Here is a 20,318-nt window from a genome sequence, read left to right on the forward strand (position 1 = left end):
AGCTCCAGCCAGTGACAGGAGAGTTTAAACAAAGGATTATTTTGTAGACATGTGAAACAGTGATATTTCTGAACAATTTCTCAGAGTGGAGCTTAATTTATCTGAGTTATATGACCAGATACGTAAAATTTAACACAGAGCAAGGTGAAACTTACCATCTCCTTTTCAAGTTCACTGCCTTAGCAGTGGTACATTGCTGAGTGGGTTTGAAGTAGAGCATTAATCACCTTTTGGGTTACCAATTGTTTTTTTCCATCTTTAGTGTTTTGCCTTTCTGACCCTGGCTAATTTGAGTTGTATTTACTAATGTGATTGTGTAGTTTCCCCATCTTAGGGGAACATTTGCTTTTGTTTCAATATCTCAGCTGTGCTCCTGTTCTTTCCTCCATCTATACATTTTCTAAGAAGTGTAACTTCACCATAGGAATGAAGCGTTAGTTAACTCTCTCATCCTTCTAGAGGCTTTTCAATTTCTTTGACTCCTTGTAATCCATAAGTACCCCTTTGCAGTGCATCCACATAAGATATAGTTCTGAACTCTGGAGTACTGTTTGTGGCTGACTTTACAGCCATGTAGCTCTGTGTCAGGTGAACTTGATCTGGCACCATTTAATAATTTCTACGCCATTTTGGGGGTTTGATGGTGGTGGAAGGAAGTACAGTAACTTTATACATGCTAAACATGAACATTAACAATTATAAAAAGCAATAATCAAATAATAATACCCATATTTGGTGTGTGTGTGTGTGTATGCTGATGCCCAGGCATTGTTTTAGCAGAAGAGAAGTGTTTCATTTCTGGCTGCATTTTCTCCCAGTAGCCAGAGTGAAAGTAAACAAATGTGGGAGTACAACTTAGCTTTCAGGATGATATGTTCATGGTTTTATCCTGTTTTAATTGTTTTAAAATGAGTCTCACTCAGTATTGTGAAAAAATCAAGTTTCTCTGTTGAACTCATTCTAAGGATATTTCTTGGGGATATGGGGGCATGTATGTTGCTACTACATCCCAAATGGTGCTCTGAAGTTCTGGGACCCTTCTTGGCATTTCCTGGACAGCTGGGCATGAAGTTCATTTCAGGATGCTGCTTGGGCCCTGAGAGTTTGGCCAGGCAACTCTGTTGGTTGTCAAGGGCCTCGAGACCAGAATTTACAGGTCCCAGGGATGAAGCTGGAAATGCTTGGGAGACTTTGTGATGTCAGGGATCAAACCAAGTTTGCTTTCATGCAGGCTTGCACTTTAATCCATGTACTGTACCCTAAACCCTATTCTAAGAATCCTTAGATTTATTTATATGATTTAAATCATAGTTTTAATTATTCAAAGTACCCTTCCCCCCTAACTTCTGAAAGTCTTATATACTGATTGGTAAAGCTAGAACATATTGAAAATTATATGAAAGACAAAAAAGATCTATAAATCACCTAGATAATTGCTGTTAACTGAACTTTTATTTCTAACTAGTCTTCCATATTTTTGCACTTTGTATCTTTAAAGTGTTTAAAGAGAGACGCCTGCAGGAAAGTAGCTCTGAGACTCAGTCTTTCCCTATTCACCACTCACACAGCACTGATCTTGTCCCAAACCCAGCAACATGAAGAAACAACGCAAATCCCCACCACATGGGGAGGACAACAAAAAGAATGCAGAAGAATCTGTCGATACTGTTTACCTAAGGGACCTCTCAGACAAAAAATTCAGATACGAAGTCATGAAAATGTTCAATCAACTCAATCAGACAGTTATACAGATATCCAGTAACATGACAGAAAAAATTGACAAATTACGCGAGGAAATGAGAGCAGAAATGTCACGAATAAAAGATTCTGTAGATGAAATGAAAAACTCAGTCTCTTCTCTCAACAATAGAATGACGGCAGCTGAAGAGAGAATCAGTGAGCTGGAAGATCAGCTGCACCAAGCCAACAGGCAACAACACATAGTTGCAAGGCACCTCAAATTAGCTCTACAGAGAATCAGAGTCCTAGGACATGATTCCAAGAGGAACAACATTAGAATCATTGGACTACCAGAAGCTCAGAGAAACAATCCCAATGAAAAAAACACGGTGAAACAAATCATTGCTGAACTATTCCCAGAGCTCCACAATGCAGCCATTCAGGTTCAAGGAGCCTGAAGAGTACCAGCTAAAAGAGACCCTAACAAAAACACTCCAAGACACATCATAGTTAGAATGATTGATGCTCCTGATAGAGATACAGTACTGCAAACAGCAAGGTCAAAGAAGAAAATCACATACAATGGAGTACCCCTTAGATTCACAGCAGATCCATAAGAGGAAACCCCCCAAGCCCTAAGGCAGTGGCAAGATATAGTGAAAAAACTCACTGAAATGAATGCTTCACCAAGAATACTCTATCCAGCTAAACTCTCACTCAAAATTCAAGGAGTGGTACAGTATATTCTAGACAAACAGCAGCTCAGGATCTTCATAGACTCAAAACCAAACTTAAAATAAGGGCTAAAGGGGGTACTATAATACAAAACAAACCCTACAACCACAACACACCCTTACAGAAAGATGACACAAAAGACCATAACAATAATCTCTCTCAGTGTCAACGGTCTAAATTCACCACTTAAGAGACACAGAGTGGCAAAATGGATTCAGAGACAGAACCCAACATTCTGCTGCCTACAAGAAACTCATCTCAACAGCAAGAGCAAACACAGACTCAAAGTCAAAGGATGGAAAACAATCCTACAAGCAAACAGCTACCTCAGAAAAGCTGGGGTGGCCATACTAGTATCCAATAGCATTAATTTTGCATGGAAAAAGATTAGAAGAGACAATAAAGGTTATTTTCTCTTCATGAAGGGACACGGACAATAGGAAGAAATCACACTCTTAAATGTATATGCACCTAATGAGGGAACAGCTAAATATTTAAAACAACTGCTAACAGATTTTAAGGAGGACATTTCTAGCAACACAATAGTAGCTGGAGATTTCAACATCATCTTATCACCTCTGGTCAACAAGAACAAAACTCAGCAAGGAAACGTTGGCTTTGAAAGAAGAAATAGAAGAGAGAGGGTGTATAGACCTGCACAGAGCTTTCCACCCAAATAAGAGAAATACTCATTCTTCTCCAGTGCGCATGGAACATTTTCCAAAATAGACCATGTCCTCGGCCACAAAACATACCTAAATAGAATCAGGAAGATAGAAATAGTATCAACAATCTTTTCAGACCAAGATGCTCTGAGAATAGGAGTGAATCACACACAGATATGGAGAAACAAATCAAACACCTGGAAATTAAAAAACTCAATGCTTAAAAACGAGTGGATCAGGAGGGAAGTCAAGGATGAAATCAAAAGATACTTGGAAACAAATGAGAATGAAGACACGAGCTACCAAAAATTATGGGATGCAGCAAAAACCGTTTGAAGGGGAAAATTTATAGCTCTGTAAGCATATCTCAGGACAGAAGAAAGGATGCACTTAAACAACCTGACTTCACAGCTCAAGATCTTAGAAAGGGTCAACAGAAGGAGCACAAATTGTGCAGAAGGAAAGAGACTACAAAACTTGGAGCAGAAATCAACGACGTGGAAACCCCCCCAAAAAAAAAACCAATTCGAAAGATCAATGAAACCAAGAGCTGGTTATTCGAGAAAATAAATAAGATAGATAAACCATTAGCAACACTCACAAAGAAACAGAGAGAGAACCCTAATAAATCGAATCAGAAATAAGTATGGGGATATCACAAACAAAGAACCAAAGAAATTCAAAAGATCATCAGAGACTACTTTGGAAGTCTGTATGCCACGAAACAAGAGAACCTAGAAGAAATGGATAAATTCCTGGATTCCTATTGAAAGAATCCATGCTAGGGCATCAAATTTTTGTGTGCCTCAGCTAACTTGCAACATTGCTTTCTGTAAAACTGCTTGTGCTTCAGCTAACTTGCAACATTGCTTTCTGTAAAACTGCTTGTGCTTCAGCTAACTTGCAACATTGTTTTCTGTAAAACTGCTTGGCTACTCTCCTGACAGGATTCAGGTGTATTTACTGTTCCTGGAATGTATTGTCTCACTAAAGCACCCTGCAGACTTGGGTAAAGGACAACTCAGGATGCGGGTGGTTGGGGGAAATTGCCCGATCCTGGAATGGATTGTCTCACTAAAGCACCCTGCAGACTTGGGTAAAGGATAGCTCAGGATGAGGGTGGTTGGGGGAAATTGCCCATTCCTGGCAATTCTCACTAAAGGCTTAATGATTCCGGCTATAACCTTGCTTGTGCCACTGACAATCAATGTATGTAACTACTGACTTTTGAATCTATGATCCTTGGAATGCGCAGGTTTTGTTGTAACGGTTGATGAGAGCCTATACAAGACCCCCTTTGAAGAAGCTCGGGGCTCTCAGCCACTGCCCGATTTTGGGGTATGCTGCGGAGCCCCAGCATGCTGGTCTAAATAAACCCCGTTTTTACTCCTGCAGGAATTGTGTCTATCTGGTCTCTCCGCGCCTCCCAGGGCTAGGGAACTCCCGATCCCAACATTTGGAGGTTCCACCGAGATCACCGAGGACCCTGCCCCAGGGACGCCGGATTGAGCCGCGGGGTAAGTTAAGGCGCCTCTTTCTTTCTCTTTGTTTCTCCGGTACCATTTTAACCGATCGGTGGCACAAGCACAGTGGTGTGCAGCACAGTGACAGTGGTGTGCAGCACACTGTTGTGTGTGCGAGCCTTGTGTCTGACAGACGTGTCGGGAATAGACACGGGCCGCAGCCCTGGGGGACGCCCCGGAGGTGGATGAGGGCCAGGGACGCCTGGAGGCCTCTTTTGTGGTAGCCTCGGAGAGGCTGCATCTGGTGTGCCAAAGAAGAAATCATCGGCCGCTCTATTACTTCTCTATTCTTCTTTCCTCTCCAAAAGGCCTTGCACTTGCGTCATTCTTTTTCGTAGGTTGGATCATGCTTGTCCTTTTTCTCTACCGAGACACCGTCTTTGGAACCATGGGACAATCTCCGTCTACTCCCCTCTCACTCACCCTCTCCCACTGGTCAGAGGTCCGCTCTCGTGCTCGGAATCTTTCTCTGATTATTAAAAAGGCCAAACGGCAGACCTTTTGTTCCGCAGAGTGGCCAAGGTTCCAGGTTGGCTGGCCCTCTGAGGGATCCTTTCACCTACCAACAGTTCTCCAGGTCAAGGGAGCCATCTACCGGCCAGCCCCTCGAGGACACCCGGACCAGGAGCCTTACATTTTGGTCTGGCAAGATCTATGCGAACATCCCCCTCCCTGGGTCAAGTCCTTTCAGGTTCCTCTGGCGGCACTGACCCCTCTCCCTACCACTCCACCCCCAGCTCTCACCCTTCCGGCCCATGTTGACAACTCTAAACCTCTCCTCCCAGAGTCCCAGGACCTCCTTCTTTTTGATGAACCGCCGCCCTACCTGCAATCGCCAGCACCTGCTCCTCAGTCTTCTCCTCCCCCTATACCTCTGCCTCCCACTCTAAGTTCCCCTGACACCTCTGCTCAGCCCCGGGCGGGAGAAGGGCCCCCCACTGAGGCCGAGGCAGTTATCCTCCCCTTACGAGCCTACAGCACAGAAATCCCCGATGGGCAGGGAGGTCGGATGCCTTACCTTCAGTATTGGCCTTTCTCCACTTCCGATCTCTTTAATTGGAAGAACTTTAACCCTCCTTTTTCGGAAGACCCCACCCGATTGACTGACCTCATCATCTCTGTCATGAATTCACATAGCCCCACTTGGGACGATTGTCAGCAGCTCCTCACTGCTCTGCTAACTACAGCAGAGAAGGAAGCTGTCCTTATCAACGCTCGCAAACATGTGCCGGGACCCGACGGGCAACCCACCATACTGCAGAACCTCATTGACGAATACTCCCCCTTGAAACGACCTGAGTGGGACCCTAATTCACCGGAAGGTAGGAGACATCTCCGAATTTATCGCCAGACTCTAGCTGCGGGTCTCCGGGAAGCAGGGCGAAAGCCTACCAATTTGGCCAAGGTAAGAGGAGTGATACAGGGACAAAACGAGAGCCCCTCCTTATTTCTAGAAAGGCTGTTTGAAGCTTACCGACAGTATACTCCCTTTGACCCTACGTCAGAGGAGCATCAGGCCTCAGTAGCCATGGCCTTTATAGGTCAGTCTGCTACTGATATCAGAAGAAAGTTGCAAAGAATGGAGGGATTACAGGATATGTCTCTTCGGGACTTAGTGACAGAGGCTAACAAGGTCTTTAATAAAAGGGAAACGCAAGAGGAGAAGGAGGAAAGAAGAGAGAGAGAGAGAGAGAGAGAGAGAGAGAGAGAGAGAGAGAGAGAGAGAGAAAGGAGAAAGAACGAGACAGAAGAAGGAGCAGGGAAATGACTAAGGTCCTGGCCGCTGTGGTAGTACAGGATAGGGCATTTCAGGGAGATAGTAGAGGAAACCTGGGCCCGCGCACGGGAAATAAGCCTAAACTGGCCTCCGACCAATGCGCCTTTTGTAGAGAGAGAGGTCACTGGGCCAAGGATTGCCCCAAGAAGAAGAAGAACAGAGGTACGCGCCTGGGCCCTCTTCCCACTGAGGTGCTGGCACTGGATGAGGACTAGGGGGGATGGGGCTCGGACCCCCTCCCCGAGCTCAGGGTAAACTTTAAGGTGGAGGGGACTCCTATAAACTTTGAGATAGACACTGGCGCGGTCCATTCTGTTCTCCAACAACCACTGGGACCTCTTTCACACAAGCGCGCCCTAGTGAGGGGAGCAAACGGGAGCCGATTCCGACCATGGACTACTCAGAGAACAGTGGACTTGGGAAATGGAAGGGTCCACCATTCATTCTTGGTCTTACCCGAATGTCCTGCCCCACTATTGGGACGGGACCTGTTAACTAAATTACGGGCAAGAATTACCTTTACTGAATCAGGCCCTCTGGTCGAGTTCCTCAATCCAATTGTGAGGGCTGCAGAAGGAACCACCCCACCGGTACTAAAGACCCTGACTCTAAGCTTAGATGACGAATATAAACTTTTTGAGGAATCTTTAGAAAAGACCCAAGGTGTCGAGGACTGGATACAAGAGTTTCCGGAGGCCTGGGCAGAAACAGCGGGGTTAGGGCTGGCCACAGCCCAACCACCCATAGTAGTCTCATTAAAAACTTCGGCCACGCCTGTTCAGGTTAAACAGTATCCTATGAGCTTAGAAGCCAAGGAAGGCATAAAGCCCCACATAATCAAATTACTGCAACTAGGGGTGTTGAAGCCTTGTAGGTCCCCGTGGAACACGCCACTGCTTCCTGTTCGGAAACCTGGCACCAATGACTATCGCCCAGTCCAAGACCTACAGGAAGTAAATGCCCGAGTAGAGATTGTTCATCCCACGGTGCCCAACCCCTATAATTTACTAAGCACCCTCAGCCCCACCAGGACTTGGTATTCTGTATTGGACCTTAAGGATGCCTTCTTTTGTCTACGACTATACCCAGATAGCCAGCCCCTGTTTGCCTTTGAATGGAGCGACCCTGATATGGGAATCTCGGGGCAGCTGACTTGGACCAGGCTTCCACAGGGCTTCCGGAACTCCCCTACACTGTTTGATGAGGCCCTGCACAAGGACCTACAGTCTTTCCGCGCCACTCATAAGACTTTAACATTGCTCCAGTATGTGGATGATCTTTTACTAGCAGCTGAAACCCAAGGCGAGTGCGAAAAAGGAACCAAGGCCCTCCTGAAGACCCTTGCCTCCCTGGGATACCGAGCCTCAGCAAAGAAAGCGCAGCTCTGCAGGAATGAGGTAATATTCCTGGGCTACAAGATTACGGGCGGGAAGTGTTGGCTCACGGAGGCCAGGAAAAGGACTGTGACCCAGATACCCCCCGCCACAAACACGGAAGGAATTGAGGGAGTTCCTGGGAACGTCCGGGTTCTGTTGTCTCTGGATCCCCGGCTTTGCCAACTTGGCAGCTCCCCTATATCCCCTGACTAAAAAAGACACTCCTTATGAGTGGGGGAGAGAACAACAAGAGGCCTTTGATAAACTCAAGCAGGCCCTTCTCAGTGCTCCGGCGCTCGCCTTACCTGATGTTAGCAAGCCCTTTACTCTGTATATAGAAGAGAAAGGCGGAGTGGCAAGAGGAGTGCTGACCCAAACCTTGGGACCATGGAAACGCCCTGTTGCCTATCTATCTAAGAGACTAGTTTCCGTAGCCGCGGGATGGCCACGATGCCTCAAGGTTATTGCCGCGGCGGCTCTCCTGCTCAAAGATGCTGACAAGCTCACGCTAGGGCAAAAAGTGACTCTGGTTGCTCCACACACCCTCGAGAGTGTGATTAGGCAGCCCCCTGACCGATGGCTCTCTAATGCTCGCATCACTCACTATCAAAGCCTCCTGCTAGATAAGGAACGGGTCTTCTTCGGCAATCCGGCTACTCTTAACCCTGCCACTCTACTCCCCGTGGAGGATGGGCAAGATGTTCTTCACTCATGCCAAGAAATCTTGGCTGAGGAGACTGGGGTCCGGTCTGACCTAAAAGACTCGCCCCTGCCGCAGGCAGATTACACTTTCTTTACCGATGGCAGCAGTTTTCTCCAGCAAGGGGAGAGGAGAGCCGGGGCAGCCGTGGTGGGAACCACAGGGAAGATCTGGACAGCACCTCTCCCACCAGGAACATCAGCGCAAAAAGCAGAACTCATAGCCCTGACCAAGGCACTGGAGCTCGCGAAAGGTAAAAGGGTGAACATTTACACGGACAGTCGCTATGCTTTTGCTACGGCCCATGTGCATGGCGCCATCTACCGGCAGCGAGGCCTTCTGACCTCCGCCGGCAAGGACATCAAGAACAAAGCCGAGATCCTTAATCTCCTTGAAGCTGTCCATTTACCGCGGGCCCTGGCTATCATACACTGTCCTGGACACCAGAAGGGGGACGATCCCATAGCGGTCGGGAACCGGCTGGCAGATGAAGAAGCGCGGGCGGCCGCTCTCCAGGAGATCCCAGCAGCAGATATCCTGACAACTACCCTGCCGCAAGCTGATGAGGCCGAAAGTAAGGTAACTGAGTTCCTTCTATTCACCCATCGCCTGACCCACTTAGGAACCAGAGTGCTACTGGAACTATTAAAGGATCAAGATCTACCCACCCTTGCCCCAGGGCGGGCAAAAGAACTAGCTCGAGACATTGTTGCTTCCTGTGAAGCCTGTGCGTTGGTGAATGCCCGAAGGACTGAGGGAACGCAGGGCGAACGTCTGCGAGGAGACCGCCCTGGCACATACTGGGAAGTGGACTTTACTGAAGTATCTCCTGCCAGGTATGGAAATAAGTATCTGCTAGTTTTCATAGATACCTTTTCAGGGTGGCCTGAAGCCTTCCCCACGAAGAAGGAAACCGCCCTGGTGGTGGCCAAAAAGCTCCTCGAAGAAATCTTTCCCCGCTTCGGACTTCCTAAGGTAATAGGTTCCGACAACGGTCCCGCTTTCGTGGCCCAGGTAAGTCAGGGACTGGCCAGGACTTTGGGGTTTGATTGGAAATTACATTGTGCCTATAGGCCCCAGAGCTCAGGGCAGGTAGAGAGAATGAATAGAACAATTAAGGAGACCTTAACAAAATTAGCATTAGAGACTGGCGTTAAAGATTGGACGATGCTCTTACCCTACGCTCTCTTCCGCGCTCGAAATACACCTTCCCTTTCTCGTAACAATCCCACCCCTTATGAGATACTCTACGGGGGGCCCCACCTCTTAAAACCATGACTGAGCACGGACTGGGAGTGTTAACTGAAACCTCGGCTCAGCTAATGCCCAGGCTTAAAGCGTTAGAGGCTATTCAGCGCCACATATGGAAGGGACTTTCTGATCAGTATCGCCCAGGCTCTGTCTCCCCCCACCCCTATTCTGTAGGTGATTGGGTGTACGTGAGAAGGCATCAAGCCCGGAATCTTGAACCCCGGTGGAAAGGACCCTATCTTGTCCTCGTCACCACCCCTACCGCAGTCAAGGTTGACGGGATTTCTACGTGGATCCACAGCAGCCATCTCAAGCCTGCCCCTGCCCTTGATGCCAGATCTTCAGCCCATCCAAGTCCCGCTGACCAATGGATCGTGCGGCGTCACCCTTCGGATCCCCTCAAGCTCTGGTTGGCGCGAGGTGCTTCTGGACACGGGAGCGGCGCACTCAATCATTCCTCCAGTTCCTGATGATCCTGCTCGCTGTCACCCCCCAGGCACAACCCGCGGACAACCCTCACCAACCGTTCAAGCAGACTTGGGTCATCCGAAGCGGAGAAAACTATGAAGTTTGGAACACCACGGTCTGTAATGCTACGCCCCTTAATCAATGTTTTCCTGATCTGTATTTCTCATTAGAAGATGCGTTGCCGTATTTTAAGAATGCGAGAAACAAACCACAGGCTAGAGTCTCTATAAGGTGCATCGGGTTCTTTACATGCCCAGGGTTCAGACCCAGGGAATGGAGGAACACATGTGGTGGGCCAGAATCTTATTACTGTGCTAGCTGGGATTGTGTAGACTCTAATGATGGCTCCTGGAAGTGGGCGGTGACTCCTGACCTCATTAAGGTCCAGTTTGCGGTGCCCGTGCGCTACACTCCGCAGGGTGCCCAATATCATAATAATATGATCCAGGTCAAGATTTCTTTTACCGACCAAGGGAAAAGAGAGGGGCGCTGGGTAAATGGCCTTAATTGGGGTTTGATGCTATATACTAGACCGTGGCACGGCATCATCCTCCAAATCCTCCTTAGGATAGAGCCTGTACAAGAAACAATCGGGCCTAACCGGGCCCTCGAGACCCGCCAGCCCGCAGTAGACTACGGAGCCCCTGCTATATCACCTCATGCAGCTGTCCCCAGTCCTCCCCAAACTCAGGTTCCGCCTACCTATACCCCCAGTCCATCCCATAACCCTCTCAGAGATCTCATACTAGCCGCTTATCGGGCCTTAAATACCACAGCCCCTAACCTGACCGAGGCCTGCTGGCTCTGTTACAGCCCTGCCCCACCCTTTTATGAGGCTATTGGTGTTAATGCCTCATACAACATCAGCTGCACAGCACCTTCCGGCTGGGTTCCCCGCGCCCGCCAAGGTTTAACTATAACCCAGATCAGCGGTCAAGGGACTTGTGTAGGCACAGTCCCACGAGGAAAACAGACGCTGTGTGCTCAGGTCATAGCCAGCCCGGGATGGAATAGCTCTGTGTGGATATCGTCAGTCACCGGGGCCTGGTGGGCGTGTTCTCTTTCCGGGCTCACCCCACACCTGGCAGGATCAGTTTTCAATGTTGCCCGAGAATTCTGCCTCATGGTAATTGTGGTACCCAGGATCATATACCACACCGCTGAGACCCCCATTGATTATTGGTTCAGCCCACCTGAAAGACCACTCCGGACTCGAAGGGAGCCTATCTCCACCTTTACTATCGCCACCCTGGTCGGGGTAGGTCTGGCAGGGGCTGGCACGGGAATTGCCTCCCTGGCCACCCAGCACTCGGGTCTCTCCTCCCTCAGAGCAGCCATAGATGACCTAGATCGCATAGAAAAATCTATTAGCCACCTAGAGAAATCCCTAACCTCTTTGTCAGAGGTAGTTCTCCAAAACCGGAGAGGGCTAGATTTGTTACTCCTCAAGAATGGTGGGCTCTGTGCGGCCCTGGGGGAAGAATGTTGTTTTTACGCAGACCACACGGGGGTGGTTAGGGACTCCATGGCAAAACTTCGTGAAGGCCTCGAACAGCGTAGAAGGGAAAGGGAAGCTAGGGAAGGCTGGTTTGAGTCATGGTTCAATCAGTCCCCATGGCTAGCCACTCTCCTCTCGGCCTTGGTTGGCCCCCTCCTGATCCTTTTAATCATGATGACCCTGGGGCCCTACATCTTGAATCGGCTGGTGAATTTTGTTAGAGAACGCATCAATTCTGTTCACCTCCTGGTTCTGAGGCAGCAGTATCAAGCTCTGTCACCCACTGAGGAAAGCCATTCTCAACCATAGGTCCTTGAATAAGGCCCCAAACTCCCCTCAATCTCTAGGATTAGAGATGCTCATTGAAAGAAGTGGGGAATGAAAGAATCCATGCTAGGGCATCAAATTTTTGTGTGCTTCAGCTAACTTGCAACATTGCTTTCTGTAAAACTGCTTGTGCTTCAGCTAACTTGCAACATTGTTTTCTGTAAAACTGCTTGGCTACTCTCGTGGCAGGATTCAGGTGTATTTACTGTTCCTGGAATGTATTGTCTCACTAAAGCACCCTGCAGACTTGGGTAAAGGACAACTCAGGATGCGGGTGGTTGGGGGAAATTGCCCGATCCTGGAATGGATTGTCTCACTAAAGCACCCCGCAGACTTGGGTAAAGGATAGCTCAGGATGCGGGATGCGGGTGGTTGGGGGAAATTGCCCATTCCTGGCAATTCTCACTAAAGGCTTAATGATTCGGGCTATAACCTTGCTTGCGCCACTGACAATCCATGTATGTAACTACTGACTTTTGAATCTATGATCCTTGGAATGCGCAGGTTTTGTTGTAACGGTTGATGAGAGCCTATATAAGACCCCCTTTGAAGAAGCTCGGGGCTCTCAGCCACTGCCCGATTTTGGGGTATGCTGCGGAGCCCCAGCATGCTGGTCTAAATAAACCCCGTTTTTACTCCTGCAGGAATTGTGTCTATCTGGTCTCTCCGCGCCTCCCAGGGCTAGGGAACTCCCGATCCCAACAGAGAGAAAACCCTGTTTCGGTAACTTGCTTTTTGTAAGAATCAGATTCTAATTCTACAGAGGTGATTGCTAACTCCTGGACCAATGCAGTGGAATATTATTAAAGGGTTATGCTTTAACACTAGTGAAAACCATCTTCCATGGGAAGGGACCGAATAGCAAGTAAGGTAGAAGTAACTCAGAACTGTGCTTTCTGTGCCATTAATGAACCTAGAGGAAATCTTGATCCTCCTCCTAACACCTGTTCAGCATCAAGGAACTTATAGGTGGATCGGCAGCTTGACCTCATGCAAATGATCAAATGCTCATATGTTCAAGGTATAAATATCTGTTAGTTCTTATTGATAGCTTCAGTGTATGGGCAGAAGCTTTTAATCTGTACTGAGAAAGCCAGAGAATGGCTTGGTGTTTCTGTGTCCAGCAGAAAAATCTGGACACAGGAAGTCATTTTTCAATCAACCAAATCTGTTTGTAGAGTTAATCCTTTTCATTGTTTTAATGATAGAGATGGGTATGGCATTATGTTGCTTTGGTTTCTGTTGCTTTAACTCTTGTTTTTTAAGACAGCAAACAACATTGTCCTCACTGGGTCAGAAAGGAACTTCTAATCCTCCAGTGTCTAACCATTTCAAAGTGATATCCCTCAGTCTAATCCATCTGATCTTTTCTTTCAGATAACTTTAGGAACCCAACCAATTCATTACCTGGGGCCCATTATAAACTAAGGTAGTTTGAGATTTCCCCCCTTTCACAGGCAGGGTCTGTGCCCCTTGTCAGCATGAAGCAGCTTCAGAAGATAGACCACCAACCAATTTCCGCTTAAAGATTCAAGGTGGTGAAATCTCTAGGGGGGATATGATGTAGGCAGGTAGACAGGGAGGGCCCCCTCCCGAGGCAACGACAAAAGCCAGCCCTGCAGAAAATAGGAAAACAGGAACTAAGGCTTGATAAGACCCTCACCTGGCTCCAGCAACAGACCCAAAGAAGCTCCTGCAGGAACAAAAGGCCAGGAAAGGAATTTCAAAGAAGACCATCACCACACCCATCCTCCCTGGCAACCTCCTTAGCAACGGACATTTACCTGGGAAGAAGCCCCACTTGGGGGCAGGTTGGAGAAACCCTATAAAGGCCACCTTGAACAAAGGAAGGGCGTGCATATGCTGCTGAGCCCATGTGCTGCTTGCGCCCACGTGGCCAAGCACATGTGGTTCCCGAGCACATGTGTCGCCCGCATCTCCCCTCTTGAGATGTGTACTTTCATGCTTTCGTGTCTAACTTTACTCTCTCACTCTCTCTCCCTCCCTCCATACCTAAAAATCCTCCAAATAAAATCTATTTACTTCAAAAAAAAAATCTTAAAAGAAGGACTAAAGTGGCTACTGTAAGACAAGACATATCCCTACATGCACAAAAAACCTCTACAGAAAGATGGCACAAAACCCAATACAATAATCTCTCTCAATGTCAATTAAGAGACAGAGTGGCAAAATGAATATAAAAAACTGAACTCAAATTTCTGATGCCTACAGGAAACATATCTGAACAACCAGAGAAAACACAGACTCAGAGTCAAATCATGGAAAACAATCCTTCAAGCAAATAACTCCCTCAAAAAAGCCAGGGTGGCCATACTCATATCTGACAACATAGATTTCAATCGGAAAAATATTTTGGGGGACAACAATGGCCCTTTTAAAAAAATAATTTAGGAATATGTACAGCAGGAAGAAATCACAATCCTAAACATATACATACCTAATGAGGGACCACCAAAACACTTAAAATTAAGACAACTCTAAGAAACTTCAAGGAGGATATTGGTAGCAACTCAATAGTAGTTAGAGACTTCAACACCATCTTATCACCTCTGTTCAACAAGATTAAAACTCAGAAGGAAGAAATGGAAGAATGGCTTTGAAGGAAGAATGGCTTTGAAGGAAGAAATGGAAGAGAGAGGGCTAATAGATGTATACAGGCCTTTCCATCCCCCAAAATGTGAATACACATTGTTTTCCAGTGCACATGGAACATTTTCCAAGATAGACCAGGTGCTGGGTCACAAAACATACGTCAATAGAATCAGGAAGATAGAAATTGTATCCACTATCTTTTCACACCTCGATGCACTGAAGTCTTACAGCAAACCCTCAGAAAGTTGTGTGGACACTAAATCATACACAGCATGGGGCTGGGAGAACTGTCTGGAGATATTGCCTGGACATAAGGATCTTGGGTCAGAGAGATTGTTGGGACAAAGAGCTGAGCACATGGTCTGCATGCAAAAGTAAAAGGTCACTATCCAACACTGCATTTTCCCTTAGTGCTGAAGGATTGACATCCTCACCCCCACAGTCAGAAGCTTCCCTAAACACCACTTGGTGTGGCCCAAACACACAGAGAAACACATACAGAGAAATGGTGGTCTATAAAATCATAAAACATACGGAAGAAAACTTAGGGGGTATATTCTGGGATTTCAACATTAGGGATACATTCAGACTCAACTCCAATGGGCAGGGAAAAGTAATCAAGAATACATGAATGGTGTGAGTTTCCAAATAAAAGAATGGGCACACATATGGGACTCAAGTGTTTTGTGGCCTGGAGCCACTTGCCAGACTAGACGACAGAAAGAGATGAACAAAAGATCGGGGGAACAGGGGAACTGGGCCCCAGGCTTGTCGGTAGTCGGTTTATTTGTCTCTCCTCCCCAACATGGTCAGATCTTTCTCCTTACTGCACAACCGTAGTTGTACTTTTGGTCGTAGTCCAGGTCATCATAGTTCAATCATCCTATTCTCCTCATAGATCTCAAAGTCCTCTACTTCCAGTCATCGTCCTTGGATTCCTTGTCATCCTCCTAGTCCCCTCTTTCTCCTTACAGTATAGTAATATAGAAATCATCAAGGGTAGGGGTACACATAGGTGGGGTTGAACATTATCAGAACAACAAACAGAGATAAAGCTAGTCATTCAGGGGAACTTCTAGGAGATTAACTCAAACACAAAATCTCATTTGAGGGTTCAGCACTCCAGATTACTAGAAGATCCATTCAAGGGTGGGATTGCATCAAGTGTGTATTGCTTTCTCCTTTCCTCAGCTATTAGTCCTTTTAAACAATCACAGTAACTTACTTCTTATTAAATTTCTAGTGATTTTTCTATGAACACAGTAAGATGTATATTAATCTTAAAGGTTGGCTTTTCCTGGGACACCTTGCTATATATTCCAAACCACAGTCCTCAGGCCAGGCTAGTTGATCCTAACCTCAGCAGGGTCCTTATTCAGTAACTTCTTCTTGGATCATGACAGAGTCTGTTCCATGATCATGCTCTTAACTTATTATACTTCATACACTTAGTTTGTCCCTTTCCAATGCCAGGGTAGTTTTCAGCTTACCCTGGGCCCATCCAGTCCCTTCGTCAGGATGCTGCTTTTGGAGAGCTAGGAACCATGCGAAACTGAGGCTTAAGTCAAGTAAATATGGATGCCCAGGAGTAAATATTATTTTGGAGCCAATTAACTTCCATGTTACAAAGCATAGCCATCAACTGTCTTTCTGTGTCTTTACAAAATGGACATTGCTAAATAATCCTTGCAAATGGCATGAAGGAAAGAGAAAAGTAATATAGGATTATTGGTGCTTGATGGAATTGGGTGTGCCTCAGGGGCACTGTTGTGGGAGGAGCTCAAAAAACCTAAGCTCTCTGCAGGAGGAGCAAGGACACCCAATGTTATCCAATAGAATGGGACAACATAAAACTAAAACACATTTACAAAGAAAAGGAAACTACAATGGAAACAAACAAAGAAATAAAAGCAACTGAGCAATAGGCAAAAGCTGTTTGATCATCATACCTAAGGAAGGAATAATACCCAGAATATATTAACTCATATAACCAAAAAACAAAAAAAAAACACAATAAAAATTATTCAAAAGATATAAACAGACACTTCCTCAAAGATGGCGCACAGACACATTAAAAAATTCAAAATTACATATAACTAGGGAAATGGCTCATAGTTGGGAAAATGATTCAAGAAGAAATGAGTGTTGGCAAGGATATGGAGAAAAGGGCTCTGGTACTGGGAATGAAGTTATTGTAGTTGCTAGGGATAATGATATGCAGTCCTTAAAAATTAATATGGAAATTCCATATGATTCTAAAGTACCACTACTAATTAGTTATCCAAAGACAATTAACAGATTTTGCTCAAATGTAGAAGATGATTTACAAAGGCAAGCAATCACCAAGAAATGACAACACTAACTTGCAGACTCAGTGAAAACAAAGAAGCTTCTATAGAGAAAGGAGAAGGGGAGAGGAAGTAATGGGCAGAAGGATTTCTGTGATGGCAGGCTGGCATGAGAGCACTGGAGGTGAGGCCACCTGGTCACAGCTAAGCCCATAAAAGTCAGAAGGTGATTGTCTGAAATTCTATAGGCTGACTAATGATAAGTCTGTGGCATGGTCCTGGACCTCAAGACAAACGCAGTATAAGCTTGTATGACTGAGTGAGAGTATGAGTGTGTCTGCATGCGCACGCGTGTGTGTGTGTGTTTGTGTGTGTGTGTATGTGCATGTGCATGTATATTTGGGGGCTTGTTATGAGGAAGGAAGTGTTCCTGCCACTGAGTCAGGCAAGAATCTGGAATGCTGTTCTACTCCATTTCCAGATGATATGGTCTGTCTGAAATGCCTGTAGCACCTTTAAAGAGAAGCAGTGTACCAAATAATGACCTTAGAAATAAAGGCAGTTGGGGACCTGGAGCAGTAGCACAGCAGGTAAGGCATTTGTCTTGCATGCGGCTGACCCATGTTCGATTCCCAGCAACCCATATGGTCCCACAAGCATCGCCAGAAATAATTCCTGAATGCAGATCAGGAGCAACCCCCTGGGCATTACTGGGTGAGTCCTAAAGAGAAAAAGACAGACAGACATACAGACAGAAAGAAAGAAAGAAAGATAAATATAAATTTATAAAGATATAAAAATATAAAGTTAAAGATAAAATTCAAAATAATGGTGGCGGGAAGGTGTATGGTGGTGGGATGGGTGTTGGACTATTTAATGTAATAAATTATTGTGAACAACTTTATAAAAATATAGTTAATAAAATAAAAATTTAAAAGGCAAATAAATATTTCCTTTTCCCTAATCATTATGCCATCAATATTTCACTAAAGTCTAAACACACTTCTCTGAACAATTTCATGTTTATACTCAATGTTTATACTTCTCCTCATTTTACTGAAAACTTGCACAAAGTTTTGTCCTGTACTCACCGTATTACTCCATTCACCTGACAAATCCAAGAGGCAGATAGGAGACACAAGTTAGGAGAAGAACAAAACTTAGGTGATGGAGCTGAGATAATTTCAGGCCATGATCGTTCTTCCCCGAGGTTCTCCAAGAGCTTTTTTCTTACTTTTACATGTTCCTTCTATGGCCATGGAAAAATTAAGGTATTTCACAGTAGAAAGAGGAACACTCAGGTAAATTGAGTTGACAAAGTCATGTTTGATCTACATCAAATTGAAATATTAGGACCAAGGGGCTAGAAGAGAACAGAAGTGTGAAATACATGCTTCTCACAAAATCGTTGCCAGTTATATGTCTGGCATGACATGTTCCGTGAGCATCAAGATAAAGCCCTTGAGCAAACCAGATGCGGTCTAGAGGTTTCCCCAGCTTCACTGGGGTGGTCTGGTTAACCCTGTTTATGCAGGACCTAACAACACTGCATCTTCAAACTGAGCAGGTGGGCCATACATTACTGAGAGGAGTTCTCAGGCCACCTAAACGGCATTTTTGAGAAACCCTACATCAATTCACTTATTAGTTAAATTTTTACACCCAAGCCAGAGAAACTTTGATTTCCAGATTCCTTACTCCCCAAATCAAAGGACCCCAGAATTTCAGTGTCCTCGACTTGAGTAACTTGAATCTTTTAGAAGGACACATTTTTCACAAGAGGAATGAGAAGAGTCCAGTTCTCAGGAAATAAGGCACAGAGGTACAAGGTCCACAGGCCTCCACGCTAACTAGAGACTTTGATGAGCTAGAATCCTATTCCCTGTCTCCCATCCACACCCACACCATATCCACTCACTGTCCTCAGCAGCTTTCCCCAGCCAGTTATCCAACAAGGTACCAAGGGGAAGCTCCATGCCAAAGATTGGAAGGCAGACAGGGATGATATATGAGCTGAAGTTCACAGGTTGGTGCAGTTGTAACACTGCTGCAAAATGGTGGAGCTTCTAAAAGTCTGGATGGATGATAATGCAGCTCACAGTCACCCTCCTGGCCTATTTGTGTCCTGGTAGAGCTGGGTAATTCCCCAATACACCCAATAATCCTCAGGGGCATGAGACTTCCTGCAGGAGGGAAGGTGACAGTCATCATCTTCTGCATATGGCAGCTTGTGCCTCTCCACCATCATCTGACCCCCCAGCACTGCCTTGTCTGCACCACCGCACAGAACTCTCCCTTTCTGTCAGCCCTTCTCTCTAGCGACTCCATATTTAGTGTCCATGCAGCTGACCAAGAGACATGTGGTGAGCAGAGACCCCAGGCCTGAGATGTGCAGAACACCAGCATCTGCCCCTGCATCCCAGGTTCCAACCTCTCTCTGACAACCAGGATTGCAGGGACACTGAGAAAAGCCCTGCTGTGAGGTGACACAGAGCCAGCTGACATTGCACCTGGGAGGCAGGATGAACACTGCCATCTCGGTGGCATACCTGTGTCGGGGAAAGGCACAGGGATGAGGATGGAAGATGAGCAAAGTCAGGTGAGGAGAGAGGACAATACAGGAGAGGACAGGTCACAGGCAGAAAGACTTGGACTAGAAGGACACAGATTGTCCCAGCACACAGCCTTGAGGACGCAGAGGCTCTAATCTTTTAACCCTCTCCCCCTGTCAGCCCGGCTGCTAGGACCTGAGAAACAACTCACTTTGTAAAGCAGTGGGCCGTACAGAACACCCAGTGGAAATGAATGAGCACAGCTCCACAGAGATAAATGCTCTGGTACTGCAGGCTGGCCTGCCATGGCCACTGGCCTTCCACAGCCTCCTGGCCACCAGAGATCATCCCTAAACCCCTGTGCTTCCCGCACACTGTGAAGACCAGCCCAATGCCATGTGGTAAAGAGGAGGTTCCCGTTTCCTCTCCGGTAGACCCTTGACCACTTCTCCTGGGAAAGCCAGGAGCAGGGGTCAACCAGCCCAGAGTAAAAGGGCAGTTTGATGTCTGATATCCCTGTCTGCTGCCTGGGCAGCAGAAACCTGGACAGCAGAGCACACTCTGAGCAAGCCCCGTGGGAAGACGCGGAAGGGATGTGGTGGCCACAGCTGGTCACAGCTGCATCCCGGCAACCTCATGCCTGCGGCGCCTCCTACCCCCACCCCCTGCCCAGACAGGAGCCTTGTGTGTGGGGCTGTACTAGTGTCCCGCCTCCACCTCCCTGCTGTCTCCGGAAGGGGCGGTGGGCCATGTGGCCTGGACAGGGTGGGACAGGTTCCCCAACCGCGTTGACGTCGTGGCCGGCTGCCTGCTCGAAATCTGGGGAACACCGAGAGGAAAAAAGAGGAGACTGATGGGCCAGTCC

At 46.7% G+C, this 20,318-nt stretch overlaps 1 protein-coding gene across 1 annotated transcript; it reads left to right on the plus strand.

Moving 5' to 3' along the window:
• Positions 1-4,991: 4,991 nt before the first annotated feature.
• LOC130031220 (uncharacterized) lies at positions 4,992-10,177 on the plus strand. Its single transcript, XM_056122487.1, is given in 4 exon segments — positions 4,992-6,236; positions 6,671-7,855; positions 7,857-9,713; positions 9,716-10,177. Coding segments are annotated over 4 exon segments (4,749 nt in total).
• Positions 10,178-20,318: the final 10,141 nt, after the last annotated feature.

Source organism: Sorex fumeus, unplaced genomic scaffold (genome assembly GCF_029834395.1).
Source record: "Sorex fumeus unplaced genomic scaffold, SorFum_2.1 ptg000046l, whole genome shotgun sequence".
NCBI lineage: Eukaryota > Metazoa > Chordata > Mammalia > Eulipotyphla > Soricidae > Sorex > Sorex fumeus.